Here is a 13,124-nt window from a genome sequence, read left to right as displayed (position 1 = left end):
TCATTAACAAATTTGTTTTGACGTTTTTGAAAAGTACAGTAATAAATATGAAATTGTTATTTGAATATTTCTTAGGAATTTTAAGTTTAGGGAAACCAAGAACATTGTTATCTTTTAATAATTATTATTAACAGGCACAAGTGTTTTTGTTTTTTTTATTAACTACCACTTATATCCATACGATAGAATGGTGCAACAATATGGTGTTTGATACTGTATTCATTCAATATGTTCCTAACTGGGTTTTTTTTTTTTGGTTGTTTTTTTTTATAACATTTTGTACAGAATTTGGAAGGGTCACTTTGATTAACTAAGTGTCAATCAACACCCTCAACAGCAGAGGCAAACAATAGAAATTAAAGAGGTCATTCATATTTTTTCACACCTCAGGTTGATAATTTCCCACCTGACCAGGTCAGTCAAATTGCACACCTGGACGATCTTGATAAACCTCTGGCCAAAATCTTCTTGTCTTCAAAAAGTGGCCAGTATGATAAGGGTAAATTACACGTTTGTTAACAAATGTACTTTAAAAAGTGGCCGATGTCCGGTTTTCAGTGGTGGTCGGTTTTGTAAGACTTTCTTTGTAAGGAAATGTGAAGATTTCTGCCGGAAAATTGGCCAATATTCAGGGAGAACCGGTTTTCTGAGGGGCCGGTTTGGAGAAGTTTCACTGTACATATATATATATGCATATTTATCATAATGGATTCGGAGGGCCACGAAAGCGAATTTTGTCGTGGAAATATATATATAGGGCCTAAATATAAAAATATTGCAATGGAGGTTATGATGTGATATAGCATTAGATTATGCATACATTTTATTTAGATCATGATGATCGACATCAATCGTATTATTTCAGGTTTAACGCATTTAAGAAGGAAAACATAACAAAAATTGTGTCTGTCAGAACATTTAGCACACAAAATTTGCATTTTGTTGTGTAGGAGATTCAATATTTCTACCTGTCATTATGATCAGAAATCACACAAAAGAAATGGCCTACAATAGATACATTGAAAGTTGGCAACACGATTTAACATCATAATCTATAATATTTGCAGAAATCTCATGGGAATTACTAAACGACTGTGTGTCATGACGCGATGTGTATGGAGAGTTTACGATGTCGTGATGTATGACGATAAGCATTCTCTCTCTCAAGCATTGTATTATTGCGATTCGTATGTTGTTTTTTTTAATTATAATTTTTTGTTGTTTGCTTTCAAACAATCAGTCTTAATACAGCCTACAAAATTCAACAAAATGCCATCGGGTTCGTTGAATGTGCGATAACGTTCGTGACTCGTGAATAACGTTTCTAATGTTATTTGACGTGGTATGGGGAAGTACCTTAAGGTCAACAAGTACAATAAGAAAGGTTTGCACACATTTAATCTGAGAGAGCTCTACCACTTACTATTCAAACAGCAATGTTGAAATTTTGGTCAAACTCAAATTTAAGGCCAATCTAAATGCAACAAGATCAAAGCTCAAGCTATATAAAGAATTATCCTGCCACGAGAATCTATAAGTCACTAAGTTTGGTACCAAAAGAAAGGTCTGAAATCCTCCCACCCATCCCCACCTTCCTCGATTCCTCTGGGGCAAAAAAATGTCTATAAACTAACTTACACATCTATTTCCTTGAATGGTACTTCTGTCCGCAGTAGTCCTACATCTTCGTCGGATTGGGTTAACCAGCGGAGACCGGCCAAGTTAATTTGGAGTAAACTTTCGTGATTAAGATTGCCCACAGTGCCGAGCTTACTCGCCACCTTCTCGAGATCATTAATTTCTTCAGGAAATAGGTGAGCTACGGAAGACATGTGTTCTATTACCATATCAGATGGCAGTTTGTATTCATAACGTAATCCAAGTTTATCAATGAGACCTTTAGTCCAGTCACAAGTACTCGAAGGGAGGTCATTTTCAGTTGAACTAGAAGAACTGTTATTTAGTTGAGCATCGCACCGAGAACTTCCCGCCATCTTTCACAATGGTTCGATTAACTGCAGAACTAGTTTTAAACAGTCACAACAGAAAACCCTAGAGAACTTCGGGGGATTTTCAATTATTACAAGTGTGTAAACTGTTCGAATACATCATTTAATCGCTTTAACAAATTAACATGCCTTATTCATTTGAGTATTTTTAATGGAAAACACACTCTCCCTCTTCACTAATCGTTAATTTATGAAATCCCGATCCCGATGCAAAATAAATACTGATCGAGCTTAAATTTTTACACCGTTGTACACGTGATGTGGTCGGTTTACACCTACTTTGTGTAGTGTAGTTACTGTAATGTATTCAATATGAACGTTCAGCATCTGAGGAGATCTTCATTAGAGAGAGATTCAAATAAAGTACAAATTAAATGAATTACATGTACATAAATTACTAGAATTTAAGATTTTTGTCTTTGCAAAAAGGTATTTCAATGTGGTAAATACCTACATACAGCTGAAAAATATCAGGTCATACACCTTTTTTTTTTTCTTCGCACCGAACTTGTTTTTGATGATTGAGCGGAATATCTATCATTTTCATTCATTCTTTAATATACATTTTAAATAAACTTTTGTAAATGACTACATATACACAACACTAGGGTTATCTGCTGAGATAGACTTTACAGGTAACAAAATACGGAAAGAGAAATCTGCAAATTTTCCGTCTCACCATTTTTCAGCCAATATATTGAATTTTTCAATGCATTATCAACATATAAGCCCTGTACAGGATATATAGGTGGTGTACACCTTTGCATTTTAGTATGGAAAGGTACTGTACACTTGTGATCGGTGTAGACATATCAAGCGCGTTCATTGGCTACGCACATCATCATAATTTAATGGCTGGTGTCCTTTTAAAACATGAATGAGAATATAAATCTGCAATATCTGTATATTCCTTTTGAATCTGATTGCTTTAAGTTTGAGGTAGCTCAGTCGGTTGAAGTGTCCACTGCTGATCTGTACGTCACAGGTTCCAGTCCAGCAGGGGTTTTAATTGTTTTCAGAGTACTTTCTACAGAAACTGTTTGGTTTTTTTTACTTGGGTATGGTTTGCGAGATTTTATCATGCCGAGAACAAAGTCATATTGCAGATCAGAATCCTCAGTTGGAATTAATCTAAAACTAAACTGAATTTTTGTGGGTGTCATAATCACCACTTACAATCAAAGCCCAGTGTGAGTCTCTAATGTCTCTGTATAGACACCGACAGGACAATATTTCTAATGTCTCTAAAGACAATGACAGGACAATATTTCTAATGTCTCTAAAGACAACGACAGGACAATATTTCTAATGTCTCTATAGACAAATATTTCTAATGTCTCTAAAGACACCGACAGGACAATATTTCTAATGTCTCTAAAGACACCGACAGGACAATATTTCTAATGTCTCTAAAGACACCGACAGGACAATATTTCTAATGTCTCTAAAGACAACGACAGGACAATATTTCTAATGTCTCTAAAGACAATGACAGGACAATATTTCTAATGTCTCTAAAGACACCGACAGGACAATGTTTCTTATGTCTCTAAAAATAACGACAGGACAATATTTCTAATGTCTCTAAAGACAATGACAGGGCAATATTTCTAATGTCTCTAAAGACACCGATGGGACAATATTTCTAATGTCTCTAAAGACACCGACAGGACCATATTTCTAATGTCTCTAAAGACAATGACAGGACAATATTTCTAATGTCTCTAAAGACACCGACAGGACAATGTTTCTTATGTCTCTAAAAATAACGACAGGACAATATTTCTAATGTCTCTAAAGACAATGACAGGGCAATATTTCTAATGTCTCTAAAGACACCGATGGGACAATATTTCTAATGTCTCTAAAGACACCGACAGGACTATGGAGCACCAATTTAACAAAAACTCAAATAATTAAAGATATATTCAATTATTTGAAGATATCATCAATTCATTTAATGTGCGCAACAATTTAATTAAAGATCTCTTCAAAAAATTAAGGATATCTTCAATTCTGAATTATTGCACGCATTAATTGAATTGATGATAGCATTAATTCTTCAGCTGAATTGATGTGCGCTTTAATTGAATTAAATGATCTTTTGAAATGAATTAAAGATATCAACAATTGAATTGATGCGTGCTACAATGCAATTGAAGAGAGCAATGATTGATATAATGCGCACATTAAATCAATTGATGAGAGAAAGAATTGTTTAGATGCGTGCATTAATTCAATTATTGCTCTCTTCAATTGAATTAATATCGATAATTCATTTTAAGAGAGCAATAATTCTTTGAGAACAACTATATGATTAAAAATATCTTCAATTCAACATATCCACAATTGAATTAATGATCTCTTTAATTGAATCATTGCTCTCTTTAAAAGAATTGATATGCGCATTAATTCCTTATACAAAAGCATTGTAAATAATTAAAGATATCTTCAATTGAATAAAAGAGATCATCAAATTATTTATACCGAGCTCTAAATTAATTATTGCGAGCAATATTTCTACGAAATTGATGCTCTCATCAATTGAATTGAAGAGAGCAATAATTGAATTAATGTGCGCATCAAATATATTATTGCTCTCATTAATTAAATTGATGCATGCATCAATTAAATTGAAAAGAGCAATAATTGAATTAATGTGCGCATTAAATAAATTATTGCTCTCATTAATTCAATTGATGAGCGCATTCATTCAATTGATGAGAGCAATAATTGAATTGAAGCACGCATTAATTCATTTTGATGAAAGCAATGATTGATTTAATGTGCGCATTAATTCAATTAAAGAAAGCAATAATTGAATTGACGATATCTTCAATTATTTGTGTAAACTTGTGTTAATTTGGCGCCCCATACAGGACAATATTTATAATGTCTCTATAGACAAATATTTCTAATGTTTCTAAAGACATCCTCAAGACAAATATTTTTAACTTTTTGTCACACCGACAAAATATAACTTTACCCATGCTCTTTGAATTACAAACCATTTTAAAAAGAATTTTATCTTTATTCCCTCATTTAGATTGTAAAACACATGGTTAATTTGACATCATTTCAAATAAATCCAGTCATACCAAATAAATTCACACCAATTCATAAATATCCAGTCATAATTATTATCACATATTAAATCAATGAATCTGCATTATTATTAATATATCTACAAGTAATAAGATATTAAATGTGTACATTTCATTAACATGTCATACATGTATATTGTTGTCATTTCATGGACAGTTAGAAAAACAGTCGGTTTTATTTTTCTTTAAAAATATGCATATAGCTGTCAAATTAATTATTGAATACCAAATTTTACAAAGAATGTATTCATCTGGTCAATAACAGAATCCAGGAATTCAAACTTACCACTTACAGCATGTCCTCACTCTTACAGGTCAATAACAAAATTTAATTCAGATCAAATATAACATTAGCATGTCCCTGCCCTTTAAGGTCAATAAGAAAATCCAGGAAATTAAATACAACAATGACAACATGTCCCCACCCTCACGGAGGCTGCATGTGTCCTAGTCTGATGATGAACTCCAGCAGGTACATCTGTAGTCGTACATCAATATTTTTGTTGGTGACGTAGAACCCCGGGACCCCCGCCTTCTCTAACATGACCTGCTGGTCCATGGTTTTCTGGTCCAGCTCCATGATGATTTTCATGTCTTTTTTCTTTACTTCCTCCTCACATCTCCTCTCCATTGTCTGAACAACAAGAAATGCTTGTAAAACATATATGCCCCCCATGGTGCAAAATTAAAGTGTTATACACATGCATCATTTAAATGATAGTAGTGCCAAACCATTTCAAAAATATTGAGCAGACGATGTCTTCCTAATGTCCAGAGTGGATTGACCATGTGGCCTAAAAATCAATAGGGGTCATCTACTTTTTATGCTGTACCAGTGTACCAAATTTGGTGTCAATCAAGCAAATGGTTCTTTATGTATAGGCGACAATATGTTACTATGTTCAGTTAAAACCTTGACCTTTGACCAGGTAATTTCAAAATCAATAGGGGGTATATACTTCTTTTGATGTACCAGTGTACCAAGTTTGATGCCTGTCAAGCAAAGGGTTCTCTAGACATTGAGTGGTCAGAATATTCCTATGTTCAGATTGACCTTTGACCATGTGACCTCAAGGTCAATAGGGGTCATCTACTCCTGATGATGTACCAGTGTACCAAGTTTGATGTCTATCAAGCAAAGGGTTCTCAAGATATTGAGCAGACAGTATATTCCTATGTCCAGTTTGACTCTTGACCTTTGACCATATGACCTTAAAACAAGATAAGTCATTTTTTCCTGAAGATGTACCAGTGTCCCAACTTTGATGCCTGTCAAGCAAAGGGTTTTCAAGATATTGAGTGGACAACATATTTCTATGTCCAGTTTGACCTTTGACCATGTGACCTCAAAATCAAGAGGAGTCATTTTCTCCTAAAGATGTACCAGTGTACTAAGTTTGATGTCTGCCAAGCAAAGGGTTCTTTAAACATTGAGTGGTCAGTATACTCCTATGTCCAGTTTGACCCTTGACAATGCAACCTCAAAATCATTAGGGGTCATCTATTCCTTAGGATTACAAGTGTACAACATTTGATGGTTGTCAAGCAAAGGGTTTTCAAGATATTGACTGAGCGGACAATGTCTTCCTATGCCCAAAGAAAATTGACCCTTGACCTTTTGATCTGAAAATCAATAGGGGTTTTCATCTACTCATAACCAACCCACACACAGGGGCTAAGCCTGTTTTGGATCCAAACTCTGGGATACCATAAATATAGAAAGAAGTCTAACTCTGACCAAGATTAAAAAAACTACCCACTTGCTTCAAATTCCTAAAAAAAAATCTTAAACTAAAAATTGTAGGTGTTGTATGAGTAATTTGCCATTTTCCTTGCATAGATTAATGTTTTAAATGCATGCCAAATTTCAAGCTACATGTAAAATAACAGAGATATACGTCATCATTCTCTCAATTTCACTTGTTTATTTTACTAGGACATTTACCAATCTAGGTCACCGGGTGGTTTCTCGCCTATGACAGCAGTGAATTGCGCATCCAGCACCTAGTTTCTGACCCTTGACCGTAGTATCACAGAGTTTAGGTCTAAAATGGGCATAGCTCTTGTGAATCCACATATGAAATATCATTACGATAATTAAAGTGAATGCTTCTCAAGGTAATGAGCGGAGAACATCTGGTTTACCGACTGACATACCGACTGACAAACAGGCGCAAAGCAGTATACCCCTCTTTGAATTGGGGGGGGGGGGGGCATAAAAATATCACAACGCATATAAAAGGCGTTTTATTTCCTAGTAGACCAAATAACATTGTCTGAACAAAAATACCACAGAACATATAAAGAGAGTTTTATTTTCTAGCAGACACTGCCGGGGTGTTCTGGAGGTTGAGCGTTCGAACCGCATGTGGAAGGTCAGGGTTGGAATACTGGCCCCGACAGACTTAAGTCGTTAAAACAAGTAGCGACAGCTCCATTGCCAAACGCTCGGCATCAGGTGTGAATGTCATGGGTCCTCGGAGATGACCTCAAAAAATGATGTCCCGTGTCACAGTAGGTGTGGCACACTCAAGAACCCTTAGTGCCCAATAGCCTTAAGTGCCGAGCAAAGGCCTAAATTTGAAGCCTTTCACCGGTAGTACCCTCCATATGAGAGCAAAGGCCTAAATTTGAAGCCTTTCACCGGTAGTACCCTCCATATGAGTGGAAAATTCTCGAGAGGGACATTAAACAATACACAATCAATCAATCAGTTTCTTAATAGTCTGATTGACATTGCCTGAACAAATATATCAACAACGCCATTACAACTCAAATGAACATCTTGTAAATTTACCTCTTTCTCTCTCTCGATCTGCACCTCCACTATTGGTAAATTGTGGGGTTTTGTTTGACAGCTCTGTAGTAACTCCTTGTGTCTCTTCTGTAGTTCGTGTCTTTGTGCTGTAAGTACAAGAGGCCCAGTGACCATTAAGCTTACCTGAGAATGTGATGATCGTAAATGAATAATCAAATTTAAAGTGGGTCATTCTCATAGTGAAATCAGTCACTGCATATCTTTTTTCACCTCAAAACCAAATGTTGTCAGGGTTTTTGTTTTATTTCGTTTTGTTGTATTTTATTTTTGGCAGAGTGGTTATGACATTTGAATTTGTAAATTGTAAGAAAGGCGTAATACATAAACAATGACAGGCATTGGACAGATTTTGACAAGTACACGCCCTCTATAATTGTGACAGGTTGTGTTTAGCATGGACAGACATTGACTAGTACACACCCTCTATATTTGTGACAGGCTGCATTTAACATGGACAGACTTTAACAAGTACACACCCTCTATATTTGTGACAGGCTGCATTTAACATGGACAGACTTTGACAAGTACACGCCCTCTATATTTGTGACAGGCTGCATTTAACATGGACAGACTTTAACAAGTACACGCCCTCTATATTTGTGACAGGTTGTGTTTAACTGGTATAACAAGCACACAACCTTTATGGTCATTGATGAGTTTGACTCTTTGTGTGTGCAGATGTCTTTCCTCCAGCTGCTGAACTTCCTGTAGACTGCGGACGATTTCAAAGACAGTCCCATCCAGTAAGGAATTAGCCAAGCCAGACAGAAGATCATACGACATCCTCTGTTGATATTTACTACAAAAGGAACAAACATGTAGTAGTAGTAAAGTGTAGCTTGGTTGACATTGAGACGACCTCTGGTGTTTTATGGGGTTTGGGGGGGGGGGGGGTATTTGAGCTGATATTTGAAAGATGTTTCCTTTTAATGCTGAAAGATTGGCAAACGATTAGTCACTACCTATGTAGAAACGTCTTAGATCTTCAGTGATGCTGGGATCAAATATGGACCTCTCTATTGTGAAATGAATGCCTTAACAGGGTTTTGACTGAATTCCTCAGAAATCAGGGAAAAAACTGGTCAAAAAGGAAGGAAAACATCATAAATTACCTGGAAAATATAATTTTCTGTCACTTCAGATTAAGCCCAGTGTTTAATTGTTTAGAAAATTGAGTCAATCAGAGGATTTCCTTTGAAGAGAGGAAAAAACACACCCCTGCAAGTTAACAACTAGGCTAGCTACCAGTATAGTAACAGTAAAATTGTCTGTGTAATATCTTTTCCATAAAAAAATAATAATAAATTGATAAATCGTACATAAAGTAAGTGTTTGAACATCGTCATTTGTTTATTTTTCAAAAGTAAAGAACAATATAACAAAACTTGTAATTGTCAAGGAAAATTGTACGTAAATCATGTGAATATTTAATGAACAACTTGTTGGAAAACAAAAATAGCTACGTTGTGTATCCCACTGATAAACATGTACTATGAAAATTGGGGGGGGGGGGGGGGGGGGGGGGGCAGTAAATTTCACTGTGAGTAAGTGAATTCAGAGAGTTCAAGGGTCCTACTGGCCAGCACGTACTGAGATGTTACATAAATCTGTTTAAATTTAAAGCATGTAAATCATTTTCTTAATCATATATAATCACTCCTCGATTAATGCGATTGTACTATGTCTCCTATGTTTGTAAATTTTTAAGCACTGATGCTCAATATGACGTCACAATGCTCTGTTTACATCAGTTGCATTGTATTTCCTGCGTTCAATGAATAGGCGGATCAACTGTCAAAAGTTAGCTCTGTCCTCACACGTTAGGTGCTAACTTCGGGATATTTTTTGTCCTGTTATGGATCAAAATACTAATGCCAATAATTTTTGCTTCGCCCTCAAACATGGTCACGCCGAAAGACGTGTTATGTAGCTTTTTGTAAGATGGAGCACCTTTTTTCATCTAAATCTACTATCTTTAAAGTGACAAATAGACAGATAGATAAGAACACTATACATGCCTCCTGAATCTCTGATTAAGGGAGCATCAAGCAGGTTGGGAACACTTCCCCTATAGCGAGATATAGCTAAAACGCGACCATCCCTCTTTAGCTAGAAAGTAAACATTACCATTAACAGGTGTTTTGGTGTCTTTATTGAAAATAATGGTAAATCCCATGCAACGCTGCATAAGTGCGACACACACTCAACATGACGCGAATTGTTTCTATGAAATTGACAACACAGTCAAGAAATTGCATACCAAAGTTGTTGCGTAAGAGGGAAGCAGTCCGAAATTCAATGCACATCGTGAGTGTTTTTGTTTTGATTAATAGAGGGCGAAGCCCTCTCACGGCCCGAAGGGCCGTAAGAGCGGAGCTCTCCCTATAGGTAACACGTATATACATGTTTAAAAGGAAAATAATGAAAAATTAAACCATACCTATGGAACTTGAAAAGTTTGGTACCTGGATGGCGTCGATTCGAATATTAGCGCGTGGACATGTATTCCTCCATTTTGAATCTCGTCTACCCTAGTTCACGTCGTTGTGAGATGTACGTTACATAAAATCCGTAAAGGCCTGTAAATCTTATTTTCTTAATCATATATAATCACTCCACGATTAACGCCATGTTTTTTGTTGTGGTTCAAACGCTATGTTTGTAAATTTGCTAAATAACGACGCTGAATATGACGTCACAATGTACTGTTGACATCAATTGCGTTATATTTCCCGCGTTCAATATATAGGCGGATCAAATGTCCAGGATGCTTTGATACAGCTCCGTCCGCGTGCTAACTTTGAGTTGTTTTTGTCCTGTTTTGGATATAGATACTAATGCCAAAACTTTTTTGCTTCGCCCTCAAACACAGTCACGCCGTAAAACATATTAGAGGGCGAAGTTCTCCCTATAGGTAACACGTATATACATGTTTAAAAGGAAAATATAGGAAAATAATGAAAACTTAAACCATACCTTTGGAACTTGAAAATTTTGGTCCCAGTGGCGTCAATTGGAATACTAGCGCGTGGACATGTATTCCTCCACTTTGAATCTCGTCTACCCAGTTCACGTAGTTCTGAGATGTTACATAAAATCCATAAAAGCATGTAAATCTTATTTTCTTAATCATATATATAGGCCTAATCAATCTTCGATTAACGCCATGTCTCCTATGTTTGTAAATTTGCTAAACAACGACGCTGAATATGACGTCACAATGTACTGTTTACATCAATTGCGTTATATTTCCCGCGTTCAATATATAGGCGGATCAAATGTCCAAAATTAGGATGCTTTGATACAGCTGTCCTCGTGCTAACTTCGGGTTGTTTTTGTTCTGTTTTGGATATAGATACTAATGCCAATATTTTTTGCTTCGCCCTCAAAAACGGTCACGCCATAAGACATATTATGTATTTGCAGAAGTATCCGACATTTTAGCACTTTTTCTTCTTTTCACGTGAAACACGAAGAGATTGTACTCCACGGGTGTTTTTCTCGGTTGTACGGCATATATTTATTCTCGCTAGAGAGGGATAATCGGGTTTTAGCAAGAATATCTCGCTATAGGGGAAGTGTTCCCAACCTGTTAAGTCTGCACGGCATTATGAGTTATGACTGTTTTCAAAGCCTTTTATTATAGCGAGCGCAGCGAGCCAGCGCTCCGCGCTGGCTCGTACTGCGAGCTCTAATGACTAGAGCGCGGGAAATCATCCGAGCTAAATCTCAACCTCTAACAAGAATTTTTTTTTGACGCCAATCCCAGAAGTCCCCCGTACAAAATGGCGAATGGTTCGATTCGTAAAAAAATAATTTAAAAAAATCTTTGAAGTATTACAAACCTTTCTTATTTGAAAGGAAAGGATAAAAATCATATTCTTCCCCCTTTCTTTTTCTTTTTAAAATATTGTCTAAAGAAATGTAAACAGTCACGTCACAACTACCAGGCTACGTCACAACACGCTCGTTGCATTTCCCGCAAAACTGGTTCCTACATTGGCGAGAAGAGCAAGACAGTAATCCTACGTATTGACAGTGAACCAGATCAGTTTTCCTTGTTTTCAATATAAATTTTTTGAAAATGTATTCAGATATGCTGCGCTCGCCCCAACGGTCACACCGTAATCATATTAGCTCGCTCCAATGATTACGCAATCGAGTCACGTGATTTGCTCTTCTTCAGCTGAAAAAAAGATGAGTATTACCCATAATGCTTCTGGAAAAATGTCGCCGTCACTGCGGTTGTTCAGAAAGTACCATAAACGTTTTTAAATTCCAGACAGGCTTTCTCATAGTCTCAAACATTTTGTTTTTGCTTGGTTTGAGAGAAGAAGAAAAAACATTGCATCTAATATGACGTCACAATGTAAGGTTACATCCACCACGTTATATTTCCCGCGTTAAATGAAGAGGCGGATAAAATGGTCTGTAAGTCGTGTTGCAAGATTTTAATGGGCTTCGCTCGTCTCAACGGTCACACCGTACAACATATTACAATGTTTTTGTTATAGGACAACATCTGATCTAATACAACTCTATAGCATATCCACCTGCTTTACACAAGAATCCTCTCCACACTTACCCAGGTAATTCTCTCGCCATGTTTTGGAGCTCGTTCTGATAGAAGTAGTGACGTTTTTGTTGGTTTTCCTTTCTCGCTATATCCTCTTTCCTGGCGGACAGTTCTTCTGAACCCTGTTGAACTTTTTGACAAGGTTCCAAGCGACCCGTGGTACTGCCCTTGTACAGAGTACTACCCGGTAGACTGTGCATTTCACCACTTAAAATGTGCTTGCGGTGAGCTGCTTTCTTCTTATATGTCAATGTCAATTACAACACCGGAAATATTCCTCGTGTAGTAAAACGTAAATCTAAGTGAACAAGCGCAAGAGTTTCCGGATAAAGCAATAGCGAAAATAAAAACATTTCTAAAGAACTGTCGAAATGGATCAACTTGATGCACTGTGCATGCTATGAATTGCTTTGTTTATAATTTTTACCATGCCAATCAGGGATGGATCCAGGAATTGTGCAGTGGTGGTGGGGGTAGTTTATGAGGCAGGGGATCTGGGGGCCGCCTTGACACTCCCACTTCACCTTGGCGGGGATCAAAACTCCAGGAAGCTCTTGGATTTTACAGGTTTTATAGGGCTTGAAATATTTTTTCCCCAAGTAGTAATTTTTACTATT

The 13,124-nt window shown here is 36.5% G+C and overlaps 2 protein-coding genes across 5 annotated transcripts in view; both read right to left on the bottom strand.

Annotated features, from left to right (window-relative positions):
- Nucleotides 1-2,209, bottom strand: part of LOC125673662 (uncharacterized) — a 70,085-nt gene extending 67,876 nt beyond the window's left edge. For 3 of the 4 annotated variants that reach the window (XM_048910348.2, XM_048910347.2, XM_056159209.1), the window contains exon 1: nucleotides 1,639-2,203. In XM_048910348.2, coding sequence (XP_048766305.2) covers nucleotides 1,639-1,994 — 356 coding nt within the window. In that variant the 5' untranslated portion in view covers nucleotides 1,995-2,203. Of the gene's footprint in view, nucleotides 1-1,638 lie in introns of all 4 variants that reach the window. The other variant, XM_048910346.2, reaches the window with a different exon arrangement.
- Nucleotides 2,210-5,019: 2,810 nt separating this feature from the next.
- On the bottom strand, nucleotides 5,020-12,806 carry LOC125673663 (protein DGCR6-like). Its single transcript, XM_048910349.2, has 4 exons — nucleotides 12,517-12,806; nucleotides 8,570-8,730; nucleotides 7,911-8,017; nucleotides 5,020-5,747 (listed from the first exon to the last, which is right to left on the bottom strand). The coding sequence occupies exons 1-4, from the start codon at nucleotides 12,705-12,707 to the stop codon at nucleotides 5,541-5,543; spliced, it is 666 nt and encodes a 221-aa protein (XP_048766306.1). The 5' UTR covers nucleotides 12,708-12,806; the 3' UTR covers nucleotides 5,020-5,540.
- Nucleotides 12,807-13,124: the final 318 nt, after the last annotated feature.

This window comes from Ostrea edulis, chromosome 3, assembly GCF_947568905.1.
Source record: "Ostrea edulis chromosome 3, xbOstEdul1.1, whole genome shotgun sequence".
In the NCBI taxonomy this organism is placed as follows: domain Eukaryota; kingdom Metazoa; phylum Mollusca; class Bivalvia; order Ostreida; family Ostreidae; genus Ostrea; species Ostrea edulis.
The sequence above is the reverse complement of the archived record's forward strand: the minus strand, read 5'-3'. Positions and strand labels throughout refer to the sequence as shown.